The 21,241-nt window shown below is 50.2% G+C and overlaps 4 protein-coding genes across 4 annotated transcripts in view; 1 reads left to right on the forward strand and 3 right to left on the reverse strand.

Moving 5' to 3' along the window:
- Positions 1–34: 34 nt before the first annotated feature.
- tsen34 (TSEN34 tRNA splicing endonuclease subunit) lies at positions 35–5,152 on the reverse strand. The gene is made up of 5 exons (XM_030108679.1): positions 5,139–5,152; positions 1,905–2,223; positions 1,712–1,835; positions 1,350–1,640; positions 35–1,099 (listed from the first exon to the last, which is right to left on the reverse strand). The coding sequence occupies exons 1-5, from the start codon at positions 5,150–5,152 to the stop codon at positions 912–914; spliced, it is 936 nt and encodes a 311-aa protein (XP_029964539.1). The 3' UTR covers positions 35–911.
- On the reverse strand, positions 5,090–12,824 carry eif2a (eukaryotic translation initiation factor 2A). Its single transcript, XM_030108275.1, has 16 exons — positions 12,756–12,824; positions 11,847–11,916; positions 11,380–11,451; positions 11,162–11,280; positions 9,601–9,700; positions 9,437–9,519; positions 9,278–9,351; positions 9,029–9,173; positions 7,786–7,902; positions 7,567–7,723; positions 7,400–7,484; positions 6,988–7,320; positions 6,756–6,869; positions 5,805–5,912; positions 5,624–5,689; positions 5,090–5,338 (listed from the first exon to the last, which is right to left on the reverse strand). The coding sequence occupies exons 1-16, from the start codon at positions 12,781–12,783 to the stop codon at positions 5,270–5,272; spliced, it is 1,740 nt and encodes a 579-aa protein (XP_029964135.1). The 5' UTR covers positions 12,784–12,824; the 3' UTR covers positions 5,090–5,269.
- A 931-nt stretch (positions 12,825–13,755) lies between these two features.
- On the forward strand, positions 13,756–15,175 carry serp1 (stress-associated endoplasmic reticulum protein 1). Its single transcript, XM_030108314.1, has 3 exons — positions 13,756–13,995; positions 14,498–14,570; positions 14,777–15,175. The coding sequence occupies exons 1-3, from the start codon at positions 13,912–13,914 to the stop codon at positions 14,815–14,817; spliced, it is 198 nt and encodes a 65-aa protein (XP_029964174.1). The 5' UTR covers positions 13,756–13,911; the 3' UTR covers positions 14,818–15,175.
- A 1,929-nt stretch (positions 15,176–17,104) lies between these two features.
- The window catches only part of mmp23bb (matrix metallopeptidase 23bb), a 6,831-nt gene continuing 2,694 nt past the window's right edge, over positions 17,105–21,241 (reverse strand). The window contains exons 3-8 of the mRNA XM_030108288.1: positions 19,342–19,481; positions 19,053–19,220; positions 18,694–18,858; positions 18,223–18,333; positions 18,015–18,141; positions 17,105–17,926 (exon numbers count right to left, since the gene is read on the reverse strand). Coding sequence (XP_029964148.1) covers positions 17,734–17,926; positions 18,015–18,141; positions 18,223–18,333; positions 18,694–18,858; positions 19,053–19,220; positions 19,342–19,481 — 904 coding nt within the window. The 3' untranslated portion in view covers positions 17,105–17,733. The remainder of the gene's footprint in view (positions 17,927–18,014; positions 18,142–18,222; positions 18,334–18,693; positions 18,859–19,052; positions 19,221–19,341; positions 19,482–21,241) is intronic.

A 21,241-nucleotide genomic window follows, 5' to 3' on the forward strand; every position in this document is an offset into this window, starting at 1 on the left:
CGAGTAAAATAAAAACAGCTGCCAGAAAGTGGAGCACAGCTTCACTTTTCCATTTATTCTCTTCTTCGTGTCACTAGTCCTCCACAGGCCTGCAGCGCCCCCTGCAGGGTCAGAAGTGCAACAACAGATTCCAGCTCTTCTTGAATTACTTCTCTTTCAGAGTTAATTACTTGGTAAGAAAAAGAAATGAGAGGAATTAAAGTGCAGAACTGAATGAACTGGAAACCATTTTGAATTCCACAACCTGTTGGCAGGATTAACTCAGTTGTCAGAACAACTTGTTTTTCCACCTCCCAGCATTTGTTTTGGATCACACAGTACTCGTCTCTGTTTACCTGAAAAACTCAAAATCTCACCAAGTTTGTTTTGCTTTTACTGAAAATGTCTCACTGCACTTGATTTAAGATGAATTCACCAGACCAGGAATATTTCAGAAAGATCGAGGGATCTGTTTTCAGATCTTGTCAGGACTGTTATCGCTTGTTCCGTTGCAGGACTTTTTCCCTTTATTTCGAGGTCAGAGCGCTTCAGTGGACTGTTACTCACTCGCTCATATATAACAGTTATTCTGTGGCTCCTGTCAGAGGATTTAAAATAAAATTTGCTCACAAAAAAGTTCTCAAAGACAAACAGACTGGTGGAGTGAGGAGGTGAAGACTTTCCATGACAGATGTTCTTCAAGTGGAGGACTCATAATGTGTCCTCAGGGACCCCCAATGTATTCTGAGCGACCTCCAGTGTCCTTGGGGGCTACCAATGTGTCCTCAGGTACTCCCTACATCTCTTTGGGGACCCCAGTGCGTCCTCTGGGACTCCCAATGCGTCCTTGGGGACCCCTGGTGTGTCCTCGGGGACTCCCATCACGAAGAGTCCCAGAGAACGTCCCCTTCGGTAGAAGCGGTTCCGGTCCGTCAAACCATCCCGCTCCACTGGAGGGACGTGTAGATGACGTCCCCGCCGCGACCCGGCGAGCAGAGCAGCACCGTCTTCTTCACGTTGGAGCCCAGACGAGCCACAGAGAGGACGTCCAGGATGGACAGAGACTCGTCCAGTCCCACACACACTGCAATGAAGTGAGCATGGAAGCGCAGGGGGTCCCCTGAGGACGAGAGGGGGCGGGGAGCGGGACGGACAGGGAGCGGGACGGGGCGGGAAGCGGGACAGGGCAGGGAGCGGGACGGACAGGGAGAGGGACAGACAGGGAGCGGGTTGGACAGGGAGCAGGACGGGGCAGGGAGAGGGACGGACAGGGTGCGGGATGGACAGGGAGCGGGATGGACAGGGTTATTTATGAGACATCCTGAAGTGAACCAGACAGTTTTTTTTTTCAAAGATGGCGTCAGTCTCACCTGGATAAACCAGGAAGTCTCCGCCAAACTTGCCGGCTGAGGTCAGGTAGAAGCCCCGCCCACGCAGGTCTGAGAACACCTGGTACCTGGCTTCCTGTCCAGGATGCTGCCGGGCTCTGATTGGCCCGTCAGCCTTCAGGAACGCCCGGGCCTCGGGACAGTGGCTAAGCCCCGCCCTCGCCGTGCTGATCTGGACCGCCAGCGCGGACCGAGGGAAGGTGAAGCTCTGGTCCAGGGCCTTGAGGCGGTCCTGCTGCGCCTGATCGGGGGTCCCGGTTCCAGACTCTGGACCTGAGGGGTGCGGGGTTCCGTCAGACTGGTCGTTTGGACCAGGGCTGCCGTCACCACGGCGACGCTCCTACCTGTGGCGGTCATGGCGTGGAGCAGCGCTGCTTTCCGGTCCTCCAGAGCGAGGACGCTCTGCTCGGCGAAGCTCCGCCTCTCCTGCTCTTCGTAGCGCCGCCGGGGCTCCGCCCCTCCCGCCTGCTGACACGGATCAGAACGCTGCTTAACTGACCTACCGCTGATCATCCGGGGGGGCGGGGCCGGACTCACCTGCTGTGGCGCCGGCAGCGTGGCGGCGGCGTGGCGCTCCCTCAGGAGGCGCTCCTCCTCCTCCAGGAGCAGCAGCGGCCGCCCGAGGCGTCCGTTCTGCCGCGGCGTTCGAGGGAGCGAACCCAGCAGCGCCCCGACAATGCCGCGGCGCCTCGCGGCTCGCAGGTCCTGCACGCGCCACAGCAGGGGGGCGGAGCCACAGGGACTCACACCCACCACCAGAGAGGGCTCCTCCCCCTGGACCTCCCCCTGGACCTCCTCCTGGACCTCCTCCTGGACCTCCTCCTGGAACTCCTCCTGGACCTCCCTCTGGACCTCCTCCTGGACCTCCTCCTGGACCTCCCTCTGGACCTCCTCCTGGACCTCCTCCTGGACCTCCTCCTGGACCTCCTCCTGGACCTCCCTCTGGACCTCCTCCTGGACCTCCCTCTGGACCTCCTCCTGGACCTCCCTCTGGACCTCCTCCTGGACCTCCTCCTGGACCTCCTCCTGGACCTCCTCCTGGACCTCCCTCTGGACCTCCTCCTGGACCTCCTCCTGGACCTCCCTCTGGACCTCCTCCTGGACCTCCCTCTGGACCTCCTCCTGGACCTCCTCCATCTGTGTAAACATACAGTTTATGAAAACTTGTGACGTGCTGTTTCTGAGGTGGTCAAACTTTTCCAATCCCAAGGTTTGGGGTTCGATTCCCAGGTGACCTCCACCCACTTGTCCACAGATGGGTTAGTTACTGAGTAAGTTAGTTACAAGCTGGGTTAGTTCACAATGGGGTTAGTCACCAGATGGGTTAGTTACCAGTCGTCTTTGTCAACAGGTGGGTTAGTTACCAAGTAACTTAGTTACAAAGTGGGCTAGTCAACAGCGCGCGCTCGTCCACAGACGGGTTAGTTACTGAGTGGATTAGTTACCAGGTGGGCGAACCAGTTATCTGTCACCTGATGTCACATGTCTGCAGGTTTTTTTTTGTTCTCGTTGCATCTGAAAATCACCCGCTTGGTGGGCGTGTCCTATCAACTGTCCTGCCTGCACCTGATTGGACGGAGGCTGTCTGCTCCCGGGGTTCAAACCGGGCCAACATGGCGGCTCAGTCAGAATGAAATCTCTGTCCTTATTGAAAAGTATTTCTGAAAACATCTGAGGTGAGAAATAACCTGTGTGGGATTCTCCAGTTGTAGTTCAGACGTTTGGCAATGTGTCGGACCGCCACCGCCTCATTTGCATAAAGTTAGCAGGATTCGACTTTTTGTAAATGAGCTTCAGGGAAACTCAACCCTCCCAGCATGCACTGCAGTGGATTTCACATGTGGGAAATTGACATGTTCTGTAGACATGTAACATTAAAAAATACATTAAAACACATTTAAAGGATCAACATCACATTAGTTTTAAATAAAAAGGACACAATTAGAAAAATAAAAACATGTCAGGGTTGACGGGTAAAGGTTTATCTAAACTTCAGTGAATTTTATTATTTTGTTGTTGCTGTTTTTAATAGCAGATATTGATTCAAAATGCAGTACCAGCTCCTTCATAAAGACACAGAAGTTTTACTTTGTCAAATTTTTGCGTTTGTGAATATGAAACTGTGTAAGAGAGAATCAGATTAATTTGACAGTATTCTTTCTCCACTGAACTGCGCAAACTTAAAAACTACATTTAGCGGAGTAATTAGTCCAAAGATAAAGTAGATATTATGTAATGCAGAGGTATCTTGCCACAGTTTACAGGTGTGTGTGTGTGTGTGTGTGTGTGTGTGTGTGTGTGTACACTTCAGAGAGCAGCCTAGTAACAGTCTCAGTTTTTAGTGAAACAGGCGGCAGTTTCACGAAGATAAACATCTTTCACCTTATTAATTGGGAAATTATGGATGTACCACTGGTAAACAAACCAGTGGCACATTCATAATTTACCAATTAATACAGTATGTATTCTTTTTTTCCTCCAACACTTCTGAATGAGAAACGACTCATCCATCCTCCCTATTTGTAAGAGCTGTTCGGTTCCGCGCCGGGAAGACTCCGTCCTGCTGCTTCAGGAACGTTTCTCTCCAGAGCTGAGGCTCCACGCGGCAGGTGAAACGGCGCGTTCAGCGCGCAGCGAACGGAGGACGGAGCGAAACGGCGGCTGCTGTTGGCACGTACCTTCACGTGGAAGCCCTCAGCTCGGCGCCGGGCGGTGGGCGTGGCCTCGCGGCGTCAGTGACGTAGGGGAAACGGAAATTGACGGACTGCTCCTCGTGGCGCAGAGGCAGCCAATGGGAAAAGAGTTTTCAGACTGGCAGCGGAACCAGCCAATAGGAGCCAAGCTTTTAAGCTGCCAGCGGGACCAGCCAATAGGAAGTCAAGAAAACCTTGTTTTGTTTTTAGTTCAAGCTACGTTTATATTTATGTGTACGACTTTATACGTGTAGTGTATAAATGTACTCGATTTGTGTTTAAGTTGAAGATAAATATTACAGAAATAAATAAATGAAGATACATTTATTTTGTTACAAATCCAAATAAGGTTATGTGCTGTACTTGTGGGGCGTTTTTTTTTCTTGTTTTTCTGGCTGTAACATCTACATATGAAGACTAAAGTTTCATTACTGTAAAAAAAAAAAAAAAAAAAAGGATTTGAGGACCCCCTTGAAAACGACATAGTTCATCTCAGGGGGTTTATCCTTCTATTGTCAAACAGAATATACTGAAACTGTTTGAGGCATATTATGAATGAAATTTCATTGCACAAACTCGCCATTTACGTTTTACAACCAGAATTCACACTGTTGACTTTACATAAATGAACTCGGTCGGAGCACTTCCTTGATTTCTGTTAACCTCTCAGCAGCTTCTTTTGGATTCACCTCAGATGTTGATGTTTATGTATCATCATCTGAAGGATGGATGGACCGTGGACCTCCAGCCAGTCGATTCTGGACCTTCACTGAAGCGTAGGGACCTGCTCCAGCTCACAGCTGTCGGTCAGAACCGTCGCTCACGCGTTGCCTCAGGTTGCGGAACGACGCTTCATGATCTTTACCATCCGTTAACGAAGCAACTTCATGAACTCTCATTTCTGAGTCGACACCATTAGCTTCTGGTCATCCCAAGTTCTCCTGACGCGGCTAACGCAGGCTAGCTGTTTGCATGTTTATACATGCAGTCTGAAGAAACGTTGGAATGTGACAAGATTTAGGAATGCATTCAGAGAAAGTTTTTATTTTCAATATTGCAACAAGCCTCAAACGTTCACAGTGCCGAGTCCATGGTGATCGTGTTCTCAGCTGCTGCCCACATTTCCCAGAATGCCTCTGAAATGTCAACAAATCAAATGCCACCCCGCCATAAAGCCCCCCACCTTCTGTACAGTGTAGCAGTGATGCATCATGGGAGTTCGATCTGAAGCTCCTGGAGCTCCTTCAGCAGCTGCTCCTCCTTCTGGATCTTCTCCAGCTGCACAAAGCAAACAAACAAGTGAAGACATGAACGATTCACCAACCAGCGAACCCAAGAACGAGATCAGGAACAAGTGAAGCCACAGCAACAGTTAAAGGTGTAAAAGCAAATGAATGAATGAGTGAATGAATGGATGGATGAATTAATGGATGAATTAGTTAAGGACTGGATGAATGAACCAAAAGATGAAAGTGTAGACAAATCAACAAACATAATCATCCAATGGATGGATGGAAGGAAGGATGAACGAGTGAGTTGATGAATGAATGATGGGATAATGACCTGGTTCTTCTGGAGGACCTTCCCGGACTCCTGCTGCTCCTTCAGCTCCTCGATGGCTTTCAGTTTCTGAAAGAGAAACATCACTGACCAATCACATCATGGCACAGAGCGGTGACTGTAACGGCGGTGGGACACTTTTCTGTCTGACACCGAGTCGCAGGTTCTGCCTGTGGTTCTTCACCTTCTTCAAGTTCTTGATCTTCTTGTCCGTCTCCGGGTCGCCGCTGCTTGGCTCCGATTGGTTGTTGGTGACGGGGGCGGGTTCAGAGGGAGGTTCAGGTTTGGTTTCCTGCAGGAACAGAGTGAACGATTGAACACTGTCATTGAGGAACCTGCAACAAGTTCTCAACACAAAAGCTTCTTCCAACATGTTCTAGCTGCAGGTCTGTGGAGGTTCTAGCTGCAGGTCTGTGGAGGTTCTAGCTGCTGGTCTGTGGAGGTTCTAGCTGCAGGTCTCCGGAGGTTCTAGCTGCAGGTCTGTGGAGGTTCCAGCTGCAGGTCTCTGGAGGTTCTAGCTGCAGGTCTCCGGAGGTTCTAGCTGCAGGTCTCCGGAGGTTCTAGCTGCAGGTCTCTGGAGGTTCTAGCTGCAGGTCTCTGGAGGTTCTAGCTGCAGGTCTCTGGAGGTTCTAGCTGCAGGTCTGTGGAGGTTCTAGCTGCAGGTCTGTGGAGGTTCTAGCTGCAGGTCTGTGGAGGTTCTAGCTGCAGGTCTGTGGAGGTTCTAGCTGCTGATCTCTGGAGGTTCCAGCTGCAGGTCTGTGGAGGTTCTAGCTGCAGGTCTGTGGAGGTTCTAGCTGCAGGTCTGTGGAGGTTCTAGCTGCTGATCTCTGGAGGTTCTAGCTGCAGGTCTCTGGAGGTTCCAGCTGCAGGTCTGTGGAGGTTCTAGCTGCAGGTCTCTGGAGGTTCTCGCTGCAGGTCTGTGGAGGTTCTAGCTGCAGGTCTGTGGAGGTTCTATCTGCAGGTCTCTGGAGGTTCCAGCTGCAGGTCTCTGGAGGTTCCAGCTGCAGGTCTCTGGAGGTTCTAGCTGCAGGTCTCTGGAGGTTCTAGCTGCAGGTCTCTGGAGGTTCTAGCTGCAGGTCTCTGGAGGTTCTAGCTGCAGGTCACTGCGCGGTCGGCGGTTCTGCTGGTGGCCGACCTGCTTGGCAGCTTTCTTGGCTTCCCGTTTCCTCTGGTTCTTCAGAGCGGTCTTGGACATTGTCTTCTCGGCTGACGCTCCTGGACGCAGATCTTTGGGCGCCTCGTCTTCATGCTGACAAACAAACAAACATCAGATCTGTGTTGACGTTGCGGTTTCATTCAAGCTAACGTCACAGTTTACATAAACCTTGTAGGAATCCGCTGGCGTGGCTCGGCGCTTGCGGACCTACCAGTTTGGTGCTGGCTGAGGCTGGCAGGTGTCGGAGGGCGGGCGGGCGATAGGCCTGGGTGGGCGGGGCCTGCGTGGAGCCCAGCTGGGTGGGCGGGGCCTGGTACGTGACCGGCCGCTCGGGGAAGACGCCGGCGGGGAACGGCTGCCAGGCGACCTCCCACAGCTCGGTGCCGGGCGCCGCCGACCAGGTGTGCAGCACGGAGCCGGTGTAGTGCCAGATCTTGAAGCCGTTGCCGACCCGCAGCCGCGGCGAGCACGTCGCCGTGACCACGTGCTCGCCGTCGGGACACCAGGAGAAGTAGGTGGAGTCTGCGGCCTGAGGCTTCGACACCTGGAGGAGACGGCGAGACCTGTGAGGACTCGAGCGTCGTGAGCCCAAGGTGCCGTCCGCTACACCGCCGACGGCTCACCTGCTTGAACTTCTTCATGTCCCAGACCTCCATCTGCCCATGAAGGTTCCCGAAGCCCGCCAGGACCAGGATGTGACCCTGAGGACTGAGACGGGGGGATCAGAGGTCAGGGGTCAGGGGTCTCAGGTGCTTCTTGTGGGGTCTAGGATCTGGACTGAAGGCTGTACCTGTAGTAAACAGCGTTTCGGGGTCCCGTCCCGAAATCGAACACGGGATCACACTTGAGGTTGAAGACGGTGGCTTTAGCCGGCATGAAGCCGTAGACCACGCAGAACTCGGAGGACGACGGACTCCACGCCACGTCGTAGATCGGACCGTTCTTAGCTAAAGAAGGCCGCAGTTAGAGGGGTCAGGGGTCAAAGGTCAGAGGTCAACGTGACACTTACGGAGTTGGACCAGTGCCGTCTCTCCGTTCACTGCCAGGTAATGCAGCGTCTGCTCGCCGTAGTACGAAGCGCCACTTTTATCCACCTCGGTGCTCGCCGTCACCAACACTGCTGACGCTGCAGGGACGAGACACGTGTCAGGATGCAGGGACACAACGATCCAGAGACACAACGATCCAGAGCTACAACGATCCAGAGCTACAACGATCCAGAGCTACAGCGATCCAGAGCTACAGCCATCCAGAGCTACAGCGATCCAGAGCTACAACGATCCAGAGCTACAACGATCCAGAGCTACAGCGATCCAGAGCTACAGCCATCCAGAGCTACAGCGATCCAGAGCTACAACGATCCAGAGCTACAACGATCCAGAGCTACAGCGAACCAGAGTTACAATGATCCAGAGCTACAGCGATCCAGACACAGCGATCCAAGGTTACAACGATCCAGAGACACAACGATCCAGAGCTCCAACGATCCAGAGCTCCAACGATCCAGAGCTCCAACGATCCAGAGCTCCAACGATCCAGAGCTACAACGATCCAGAGTTACAACGATCCAGAGCTACAACGATCCAGAGCTCCAACGATCCAGAGCTACAACGATCCAGAGTTACAACGATCCAGAGCTACAACGATCCAGAGCTCCAACGATCCAGAGCTCCAACGATCCAGACACAGCGATCCAAGGTTACAACGATCCAGAGCTACAACGGTCCAGAGCTACAACGATCCAGAGTTACAACGATCCAGAGCTACAGCGATCCAGAGCTACAACGATCCAGAGCTACAACGATCCAGAGTTACAACGATCCAGAGCTACAGCGATCCAGAGCTACAACGATCCAGAGCTACAACGAACCAGAGTTACAACGATCCAGAGCTACAGCGATCCAGACACAGCGATCCAGAGCTACAACGATCCAGAGCTACAGCGAACCAGAGTTACAATGATCCAGAGCTACAGCGATCCAGACACAACGATCCAGAGTTATAACGATCCAGAGTTACAACGATCCAGAGCTACAACGATCCAGAGCTACAGCGATCCAGAGCTACAGCGATCCAGACACAACGATCCAGAGTTACAACGATCCAGAGTTACAACGATCCAGAGACACAATGATCCACGGACACAATAATCCCCTGGACGCAACAATCCCGGGACACAACGATCTGGGGCAACAACGATGGAGCCACATAACAAGAGCGTCAGCGAGCCGCGGCGCTCCAGAGACTCAGACCTTTCTGGTTCCACTGCATCCAGACTTTGTCGGCCTTGAAGAAGCTCTTGTTGGCGAGCGCCGCCGTCGGACCTCCGAGAGCCGGATACTGATAGAGACGCACGAAAGACGGCGCTCCTTTACTGCCGGGCACGTAGATGGACACCTGCAGGGGCAGTAAGGAGGTGGGGGGAGGTTCAGAAGGAGGGCTATATGTGTGCGTGCGTGCGTGCGTGTGTGTGTGTGTGTGTGATGACTTCACACACTCACTTTACTCGGCTGAACTCCAGGAGACAATGTGAAGCTGGAGACCTTCTGCATGTGCAGCTTGTTGGCTATTTGAGCTGAAGAAATGAAGAAGAGGATGAAGAAGGCGAGGAGGACGAGGAGGAGGAAGATCAGGAAGATGAGGAAGACGAAGGTTCTTACTGAAGTCGTTGTCTTCATAGAAGTGCAGCTCATTGTTGACGCTCCTCACACAGATCTTCTCGTCCTCAGACCAGGTGGGACACCTGAGGACAACGTTCGACCAATCAGAGCCAGGCAGGCGCAGCACCGACCAATCGGAGGACGGATGCTGAGTCAGCACTCACCAGGACTCCACCTTCTTCTGAAACAGAGACTTGATGAGCTGTCCACTGGAAATGTCCCACAGCTGCAGGTTGGCGTCTCCCTGAGGACAGTTTGGACCCTCTGACACACAGAGAGACATCCAACAGAGTGAGACATCCAACAGAGTGACATGAGAGAGTGAGACATCCAACAGAGTGAAACATCCAACAGAGAGACAGAACAGAGTGAGACATCCAACAGAGAGACAGAACATAGTGAGACATCCAACAGAGAGACAGAACAGAGTGAGACATCCAACAGAGTGACATGAGAGAGTGAGACATCCAACAGAGTGACAGGACAGAGTGAGACATCCAACAGAGAGACAGAACATAGTGAGACATCCAACAGAGAGACAGAACAGAGTGAGACATCCAACAGAGTGACATGAGAGAGTGAGACATCCAACAAAGTGACATGAGAGAGTGAGACATCCAACAGAGTGAGACATCCAACAGAGTGACGTGAGAGAGTGAGACATCCAACAGAGTGACAGGACAAAGTGAGACATCCAACAGAGTGACACATCCAACAGAGAGACAGAACAGAGCGAAACATCCAAAAGAGTGACATGACAGAGTGAGACACCCAACAGAGTGATATGACAGAGTAAGACATCTAACAGAGTGACATGACAAGAGTGAGACATCCAACAGAGTGAGACATCTAACAGAGTGACGTGAGAGAGTGAGACATCCAACAGAGTGAAACATCCAACAGAGAGACAGAACAGAGCGAAACATCCAAAAGAGTGACATGACAGAGTGAGACACCCAACAGAGTGATATGACAGAGTAAGACATCTAACAGAGTGACATGACAAGAGTGAGACATCTAACAGAGTGAGACATCCAATGAGACATCCAATAGAGTGACAGGACAGAGTGAGACATCTATTAAGAGTGACATGACAGAGTCAGACATTCAACAGACTGACATGACAGAGTGAGACATCCAACAGAGTGACATGCCAGAGTGATACATCTAACAGAGTGTGACATCCAATAGAGTGACATGACAGAGTGAGAAACCCAACAGGCTGAGACATCCAATAGAGTGACATGACGGAGTCATCCAATAGAGTGACATGACAGAGTGAGACATCTAACAGAGTGAGACATCCAATAGAGTGACATGACAGAGTGAGAAACCCAACAGGCTGAGACATCCAATAGAGTGACATGACAGAGTCATCCAATAGAGTGACATGACAGAGTGAGACATCTAACAGAGTGAGACATCCAATGAGACATCCAATAGAGTGACAGGACAGAGTGAGACATCTATTAAGAGTGACATGACAGAGTCAGACATTCAACAGACTGACATGACAGAGTGAGACATCCAACAGAGTGAAACATCCAATAGAGGGACATGACAGAGTGAGACATCCAACAGAGTTAGACATCCAATGAGACATCCAATAGAGTGACAGGACAGAGTGAGACATCTAATAGAGTGACATGACAGAGTCAGACATTCAACAGACTGACATGACAGAGTGAGACATCCAACAGAGTGAGGCGTCCTAGCATGTCTTACTGGTGTACGGTTGCCAGGTAACCAGGATGTTACTGAGAGGAGAGAAGTCCAACAGAGCCGTCTTTGGGAGATCCAAGGCCAACAACACTGAGCCGTCCACGGACTTGACCACCGAGACCCTTGGTTGGGGGAGTTAGAGGGTTAGAGGGGGTAGCAGCTGGGGCCAGGTCTGGGGTTCAGAAAAGTCCTCTTTGACCAAAAGGTGAGTGAAGACCTACTTTTGTCCGTTGCACCACGCAAACAGCGTCCCATCTCTGTTGAAGGTCACACACCTGCTGACCTGAGGGTCCCTGAAACAGAGACAGGCAGAAAGAGAGCATGAGTACCCCCAAAGGAGGGCGGGTCTGGAACGCCCCCAAAGGAGGGCGGGTCTGGAACGCCCCCAATTGAGGGCGGGTATGGAACACCCCCAAAGGAGGGCGGGTCTGGAACGCCTCCAAAGGAGGGCGGGTCTGGAACACCCCCAAAGGAGGGCGGGTCTGGAACGCCTCCAAAGGAGGGCGGATCTGGAACGCCCCCAAAGGAGGGCGGGTATGGAACGCCCCCAAAGGAGGGCGGGTCTGGAACGCCCCCAAAGGAGGGCGGGTCTGGAACACCCCCAAAGGAGGGCGGGTCTGGAACGCCCCCAAAGGAGGGCGGGTTTCAAACATGGGAGGCTGAAGCAGGGTGTGTTTCATTTGTTCACCTCTGGAAGGCTGCATACTGCTCACACTGCGGAGGTCCACAGAGCAGAGATGTCCCATCTGATGCTCGCACTGCAAAAAAAAAAAAAAAAAAAAAAAAGGAAAACACACACACACACACACACACACACACACACACACACACACACACACACACACACTTATACTTAGAATTCAGACTGAACACCTTTGTTCATGCTGCTGCTGTCAGTTTTCATGTCTGTTCACAGTGGGCCGACTGAGACACCCTCAGTGCAGGAAACAGCGCTAACGCAGGTCCTTCATCCCCCCATGGTCACTTTAACCCCCTTATGAAAGTCATCGACACTTTAAAATCCATTCACTCTGCCAATAACATATTGTATACATTATATATTGTACACTATATTTATGTATTCTATCATACATTGAATATTGTATATATTATATAGTTCCTGTTATATTTTTAAGATGCATGTTGTACATAGAGTTTGCTTTTAGCTTTCCTTGTTTTTTTTTAGCTCTCTATTATCAATTCTTGCTACGAATCGCACTATTACTTGTTCGTATTGCAGCTTTCATAACTTTTTGCCCAGACAGAGAGACAGTGGTCCATAAGTCCCAGGACTGTCCATGGCAGTGTGAGACAGAACCTTATCGCTGGATCTTTGGCCTGGATCGGATGCTATGGCCTGTCGGGTCTGTCAGTTTGTCCAGTCGGTTCTGCGGGTCGGTCGGTCCCCCCCTCCTCCTCCCCCTGGTCCCCCGCTGGTTTTCATGTGAGCTGTTAAAAAGCAGACCCAGAAGCTCCAGAGCGGAGCTCCGGGGCCGGGTAGACCCGGTCCGGGTACGACGTGCCCGGCTGCTGCTGTCATGCCTGACAGCGAGGAGAAGCGGGAGAGAGGAAAGAAGAGAAAGTTTGCTGGAGTTACCTGCTAACAGTGGGATGGGGGGCGCCATGTTTCCGACGCGCGGAAGAGGAAAGGCGGGGCCATGCGGCGTCACGAGCCTGAAGGCGGGACTTCCTGTGCCACATCAGCGTGCAAAATAAGAGACGTCATCACAAACGTCTGGAGGGGAAGTTTCAGAATAAAATACAAACCGATTCGAAGAGATAGAGACATGAACGGAGTTATGAATTAAAACGTGAATGAAAACTTGCTTGAAAACAATGAACGCTCGAAAAAACATGAATGAAAGACGGATGGATAGAATGATATAAGCAGTCAGAACCAGGTAGGACGTTCAAAAAATGTCTCGAATTCATAAAAGAAAAAAAAATAAATCTGTTTAAAAAAAAGCAAACAAAGCTGGTTATAAAGAGGTAAAATGGTTTAAAAGCTTTAAAAAAGGAGCAAAACTGTTGAAATCAGGTACAAAAATAGGTTGAATATAGAAATGTTCACTGCTCAGAACACTGGTTTAAACTTCATTGACACATCATAAGATACAGTTTTTGTATGTGTATCAAAACTGTTTATGAAACCTAATGAGCTGCATTCTCCTCGTTTTGAAGGTTAAATGTGCTTCTTGGCTCCAGACCAACTTGACCTGTTGGAAACTCAGAGAAATGGCTCTTTTGGTCATAAAGTTTGCAGACCCCCGGTTTAACCTTCAGTGTTTTTGTTAACCTGGATACCAAACAGCCTGGCTTTGTTGCTGTATGTATGTAGAATGCCGAATACCTGAATTTTGTCTCCTCTATTAGTTTTCATTTGATTCTACTTTAGCTTATTTTTGTGTTGATTCTCTTTAAAATCAAATTTACCCACAGAAATGAATAAAATATCTATCTATCTATCTATCTATCTATCTATCTATCTATCTTTCTGATTCAACGTGTCATTTTAATGACCCTTATTTCGAAGGATCCTGCCGGAAGTTGTTGTGACTGCTACGTCGGCGGCTGGGGGGCGTGGCCATCATGGTGGGGCGGGACTTCAGCTTATGAGGACGTAGACAAACGAGAGTAGATCAGAGTTTGAGGAGCCGCGAAGACGAGCGCTGAAAGTGCCGCAAACTAGAGGAAGAATCGAGCGAACCAGCGACCCGCAGGAGCAGCGAAGAAACACAGAGAGGCAGAAGAAGATGGTGGCCAAACAGAGGATCCGCATGGCGAACGAGAAGCACAGCAAGAACATCACTCAGAGAGGAAACGTGGCCAAGTCAACGGTGAGTTTAATCATCAATAACTCGATCAGAACGACGCCGGAGAGCAGAAGATCAATAGTCCAATCAGAGCCGGCCCGGATCGGCTCGGATCCATGGCCCGGGTTATTCCGATCAGACAGCAGGAGTTGAACATATGGATCCATCACTGTGATTGGCTCACGCAGTCCTCCGGGACCGGAAGTGTTTCTAAATGTCTCTTAGTCTTTGATAACTAAACTGAGATCGAAGAGCCGATCAGGACTCGGTCAGGACTCGGTCAGATCCGCTCCAGCAGGTCATGATCGTCTTCAGCCACAGTGAGAGAAGAGAGCAGGCAGCAGCAGAGACGTTTAAACATCACAGAAATAAACTGGAGCTGATGCAGTCACGGTGGTCATGAGAAGTACTGAAACAGATGGTTAACCTGCTTCAACCCGGCCACCTCTGCTCACTCTCACAGGACACTAGTTACCTCTGGCTGAACCACTAGTTAACCCCTGGTTATGGTCTGCATGTGTTTCAGAGGAGTCTGACTGACGATAAAGGCGTTGGTCCCTGGCTGCTGGCGCTCTTCATCTTCGTTGTCTGTGGATCAGGTCAGTGTCTGTCTCTCCATGTTCTCCGTCTCTCCAGGTTGTCCCCGTCTCTCCATTCTGTCCCTCCCTCCACACCGTCCCTGTCTCTCCACGCCGTCCCTGTCTCTCCACGCCGTCCCTGTCTCTCCATGCTGTCCCTGTCTCTTCGTGTCGTCTGAGTGGACTGTAGCCCCGCCCCCTGACGATGTCTCCCCCGTGTCTTGCAGCCATCTTCCAGATCATCCAGAGCATCAGGATGGGCATGTAGACCCCCGGAGGGAGCGGCGAGGGGCGGGACCACCGATTGATGACATCAGCACAACGCCAAACATTCCCGAACTCTGACCCCACCTGTGCACACAGGCCCCGCCCCTTTCACATGCCCCGCTATCAGTGTTGACTCAACATGTGGAGCTTCTCACGCCGTGTCGGGGCGTCCTGGACCGGGACGGGGGGACAGAGTCCAACCTGACCCAGACCAAACTAAGCAGGGGTGTATGTGTATCTGTGCACGTGTTTGTGTGTGTGTGTGTGTGTGTGTGTGTGTGAGAGAGAGAGAGTCTGCACTGTGTGCAGCTGCACTTGCGACATTCCTGTATCAATAAAGTTTCATGTTGAAAGAGGAAGACGTGTCCTTGTCTCACCTGCACACACAGACCTGGACCACCTTTCTGTCTTTGTCCCGTTTGATTCTGAGAACAGCAAGATGATGAAGACATAAAATCCTGTGTGACCTGCAGGACGCACGCACACACACACACACACACACACACACACACACACACACACACACACACACACACCGGTTTGTGTAAAAACAGTTCATGGAGCTTTGAAATTTAATTTCAGCGTTTAATCATGTCAAATTATTAAAATCTCAATTAAAACTATTTGGTGGGAAAATGAATGGATAAATGTTGGAATCAGTAAACAACCAGTTTCCATGGCGACTCAGACTGTCCACCCCAAGGAGCAAAGTGCTGAGTCCCTTTCTACTTTTAACAGACAATACTCAACAGGTCAGAGAACACCGAGGCACTTAGTCCAACTCCACCTGAGGGGTAGAATAAGTCAGGTGGCCCAAAACCCAGCACTTATTTAGCACTGACGAAGTTTAAAAAAAAAAAACGGGGGGGGGGGTGGCACTTCTTCTGCAACTTGATGGCAACTCCTTTGACCAATTGCACTTTTTGCACTTTTTGCATTTACTGAGGGTTTCTCCTTACGTCTGAACTCTTGCTTGTGTTGTACATCGCTTTGGACAAGAGTGTCTGCTAAATGAAACTGTAGAATTGTAGCAAAGTGGGAGGAGGACCTGCGCCCCCTGCTGCTCAGAGGAAGAACTCCAGGCAGTCAGGATGGTTCTGCAGCTGCCAGAGCTGAAACCCGCCCAGGCTCAGAGGCAAGAGTGTCTGGCTAACTACCAAGCTAATGAGATAACTAGCACCTAGCATGCTAACAGACATGTCAACATGTTTTGGTGGAGTTTTTTTCACACTGAGGTCACGTTTGAAAAAAAAAAAACTTACTTCTGGGTAGAAAAGTGCTGCATCAGCTGATGGTCAGAAGCTAACCTGAACCACAGACCGCTGTGTCGTCAGCTGACTTGAGTTTGTAGAACACAAGACAACGAACTGTCTGAGAGAGTTGAAGCAGGAGGGCTTCCTCCTGTATCACTTCCTGTTTCACCCAGTAATTGTATCATTTCCTGCTTAACCTGGTAGCCATGTGACTTCGTGTTTCACCAGGTAATCTTACCACTTCCTGCTCCGCCTGCTAATCACAACACTTCCTGTTTCACCTGGTAATCTTACCACTTCCTGCTTCACCTGGTAATTGTACCACTTTCTGCTTCAGCTTACCACTTCCCATTTCACCTGGTAACATATCACTTCCTGCTTAACCTTTTTAATAGTACGACTTCCTGCTTCACCTGGTAATTGTGCTACTTCCTGTTTCACCTGACCAGGAAACCAGCAGTCATCTACTAGGATAGGTAGACCAGGAGTCAAATATAAGGAGACAAGACAAGGAGAAAAATACCAGAAGACCATCAGTATTGACTAAATTCCATCTGTGGATCCGTGGAAATCAGTTGTCCTAGCATTAGCATTAGCATTAGCATTAGCATTAGCATTAGCCCCACTCGGGTTGGTTTGGTTACAGATGGAGCAGCAGCCTCACTTCACTCCACACTGGATTATGTTGATCCCTGAAGATAAATGACAGTGATGACTCAAAACAGGTTACTTCTACAGTAGAACCAACAACTGAAAACATTAAAGAAACCATAGAAGTAGAGTCCAGCTCAGTTCCAAGAGTTTCGAACTGCCTGGAGAAATTTTGTTCATCTAATGGAAAACAAACAGAAGTGCTTCCTCTTGATCCTAACAGACATTTCCCCCTTATTAGTCATCAATACTAAATCAGATCAACTTCTCTTTAGTAACATGGTATTCCTTTATTACTATACAGACGTACTTTATTACATAGTGTTACTGATTTATTTGGTATTACTGTGACCTCCAGAACCACTGTGAGAAATGTGGGAGACACTCTGAACAGGACTTGTCCTTCAACGCCACATTAAACAAGTCTCCACGTCTGAGTCTGGTTCTGCAGGAAGGATCTTCCTCTGGGTCTGGTTCTGCAGAAAGTCTCCTCTGAGTCTGGTTTTGCATAATATCTTAACCTCTGACTCTGCTTCTGAAGAAAGTCTTGAGTTCTAAGTGTGGTTCTGCAGAAAGTGTGATCCTCTGAGTCTGGTTCTGCAGAAAGTCGTCACTCCCCTCAGTCTGGTTCAGCAGATTTCTCCACAAGAGTCTGGTTCCACAGGAAGTCTCCATCTCTGAGCTTAGTTCTGCAGGTTTCTCTACCTGAGTCTTGTTCTACAGAAAGCCTATTCCTCTGAGTCTGGTTCCGCAGGTTTCTTCCTGTTAAAGGAATTGTTTCCACTGCCTCCTCTGCTTGTTCAGGTAGAATTGTTGGTTTTTTTTCTCTATAGAAGTGCTTTGTGATGACTGTTTAATCTCTTATAAATAACCGTGAACTGAACCACAGCCGGACGAGCAGGAGAGTCTCCGTGGGAAGATGTACGTCTCTTCCACCTGTTCAGGATCAAACCGTCAGAGTGTTTCTGTGAACAGTCCAAACAGCCTGGCAGTGGTTCCTCCTGCAGGCGTCCTCAGCTGTTGGACGGCGGTTCCGGCTTCAGGCGGACGGCCCAGGAGTTAGCAGACACAGTGTCGCCGCGGCGCTGGATGCGGCAGGTGTACACGCCCTCGTTGAACTCATTGGCGACGATGCGCAAGTCCCTGTCCTTCATGACGATGTAGCCGGGGATGGAGGTGAGGATCTGCTCTCCATCTTTGAACCAGCTGTAGAAAGTCAGAGACGAACAGAAAGAAACTGAATATCCAGAATACTGAACCCCCCCACCCCCCACCCGGGTCTCACTCAGCTGACCTGACTTTGGGTGGAGAGCGAGAGTTCCTGGCTCCGCAGCGGAAAGCCACCACCTTCCCCCGAGGAACCAGCTTCACCTTCACGTTGGCCGGAGGAGGCGTCGGCGTGGCGACCTCATCCAGAGGCTCTGAACCAGACAGGAAGTGAGACGGGTCAGCTGGGGCCTCAGGCACCACGCAGAGGTCAGAGGTCAGAGGTCAAGTCTCACCGTAGCAGAGGTCACAGCGTTGAGGACAGTTCTTCCTCATGAACGACTTTCTGCGCTCACAGAAACCCAGACGAGCCCACGGGTCACACACACGCTTCTTATCCAGACACCCTGCATGCGCGTGCGCGCACACACACACACACACACACACACACACACACACACACACACACACACACACACACACACACACACACACACACACACACTTACTTCACCACTACAAGTACGAGGACACCTACTGCATTGAGCAGAAATGCTGCTTAGTGAGTAAAGTAACACTACTGGGTTCTAACTGCTGCCATGCAGTGCTTGTGGTACTTGTAGTACTTGCAGTCCTACATGTGGGCTCAGCCTTGCAGTCATGACTGAGGGTGAAGCGCTGCACTTGTTCCTGGTACTCTGTACTATTTTCTGTAGTACCTTGAGTGCCAGGTTACTACAGGTCCTGGTCCTGGTCTGAGGGGTTACCGTAGAGTCTCTGGATGCCCCACACGTCGTCTTGGGCGATGTTCCTCTGTCCTGTGTACGTGGCGTTGGGGTGCATGAGGGCCTGAGGATCTCTGGAGTGCCACAGACCCAGAGCGTGGCCAATCTCATGTGCCGCCACCTGGACCAGGTCATTGAGCCAGACCCCTGCAGAACCACAGAGAAAGTCCATGAGGAGGAAGAGGCAGAGACCAGAGGGACCAGATCTCATGTCCTTTACGCAACATATACTGTGACTTTGTCTGGTTTTTACTGTCATGTGAAATACTGATCCAGAACTCTGGGAACCCTCTGGTCCAGAACCACTTTGGCACTATGGTATCTTACCACAGGACTGATACCTTGTTTCCAGCTGAACCTGGACTTGCCAAGGATCCAGAACTCATGGTTGTCAAAGTGGATTTCTCCCCGCGGTGGAAGGAAGGCATGAGCCAGCTCGCCGTTCAGCCCGTCAAAGCACGGATGGAGAGGAGACCACCAGCAGTCAGTGTGGTTGAATGTGTAGAAACCTGACGTACCCACACAACACGTTCACATCAACACGACCTTTTCCTGTTTACAAACAGGAAACTTGGGATTCCTCACTTCCTGTTTAACAGCAGGAAGCTTGAGTTCCCGTGGCCTTCGTACCGATGGTGATGTCCGCTGTGGCGTTGCTGTCGGTGACTTCAGTGAAGCTGAGCGGCGACACGTCGCTCCACTTGGTGAAGGCGATGCTGATGGCCTTCCTGGTGTCGTCCCGGTTCAGAGTGTTGGGGAACTCGGTGATCCTGTGGAGAAGCACACATGAACCTGAAGGGGGCGTTCCCTTAAAGGGATACTTCAACATTTTGGCAAATTGGCCCATTTAGCGCAATTCCTTAGTCATTTCGAACAGCATATTTACTTTTTTTGTGAGGGCGAGCTGTTGTTTATTCAGAGGCGAGTCGGGGAAGGTTTTCGAGATGGACACAATGGAAGTGGACGGTATTTTTGTTCCCCCTCGTCAAACTCATCAAATACAAAATCCAACAACCACAAAACACTTTGGTGGACACGTTATAATCCGCACATTCACTACGCTGTGGAACACCAACAAATAATATTGTAGCGTTACGACACTGAAGCAAATACTGGGAACTACTTTTTCTTTTGAAATCACTACGCCCAGACGCCATGTTTAGTAAGTAGTTCCGTTTTAGCAATCTTCACATAAACAACTCAATCTGGTAATTTTGCATTAATATTTCACAGCGTAGTGAATGTGTGGATTATAACGTGTCCACCAAAGTGTTTTGGGGTTGTTGGATTTTGTATTTGATGAGTTTGACAAGGGGAACCAAAAATACCATTCACTTCCATTGTGTCCGTCCCGAAAACCTTCCCCGACTCACCTCTGAATAAACAAGAGCTCGCCCTCACAAAAAAAGTAAGTATGCTGTTCCAAATGACTAAGGAATTGCGCTAAATTTGCCAATTTGCCAAAATGTTGACGTATCCCTTTAATGGAAAAGTACGGTTTAAACAGTTTTCACGTTGTTTATAAAATGAAGTAGAACAATACACTCACCCAGAAGGCTTTTTCTGATCCGAACAGAGCTTCGGGAGAAATTTCGATCCAAAATCGAGCGGCACACATCCCCATACTGTTAGCAGACAGGGCATGTGTAACGCCGCTCCTAAAACAGCTTTAATCGTCCAAAAACTCATTAGTTTCACCAATATCTCATCTTGGTCCGCTCACGCCTCTCCTCCACGACAGCCCCGTGACGCCAGATCAATGTTGTAGTGGTTTTGTTGACCTCTGACCTGAAAGCTTTGTTTACGGCTGCCGCGCGCATGGGCAGTACGGCTAATCGTTTCCGGGGCAACCGGAGGCTACACAACAACTTTCTTCTTCCAGTTTAGTGTAAAATGGACGAATATCTATTGGATGAAGATGTTGTGGACGAGAACTTTGAATATGAAGGGTGTCCTTACAGTTTCGAGCCAGAAAATACAGATGAAGAGCTCATCGAAAGGCGAGCGCAGAGGCAAAGAGAACGGCTGGCCAGAGCCGTACTGCGCATGCCGTAAACAAAGCTTTCAGTTCAGAGGTCAACAGAACCACAACATTGATCTGGCGACACCGGGCTGTCGTGGAGGAGAGGCGTGAGCGGACCATGATGAGATATTGGTGAAATTAATGAGTTTTTGGACGACTAAAGCCGTTGTAGGAACAGCTATACAAATGCCCTGTCTGCTAGATGAATACGGATGTCCACTGCTCGATTTTGGATCTAAATTTCTCCCAAAGCACTGTTCGGCTCAGAAAAAGCCTTCTGGGTGTGTATATTGTTCTACTTCATTCTATAAACAACGTGAAAGCTGTTTAAACCAAACTTATTCTTTAAAGGCCCTTTACGGAGAACACCATGAAGAAACCTGCAGAACCGAACTCAGTGACCTGATGGGGCAGCATGATAGTTCTCAGTGTGACCTGATGGGGTGCAGCGCCCCCTTGTGATGGGCTCAGGAGGCACAGCCAGCAGAGGGGGCATGCCTTGCTCAC

Source organism: Salarias fasciatus, chromosome 14 (genome assembly GCF_902148845.1).
Source record: "Salarias fasciatus chromosome 14, fSalaFa1.1, whole genome shotgun sequence".
In the NCBI taxonomy this organism is placed as follows: Eukaryota; Metazoa; Chordata; class Actinopteri; order Blenniiformes; family Blenniidae; genus Salarias; species Salarias fasciatus.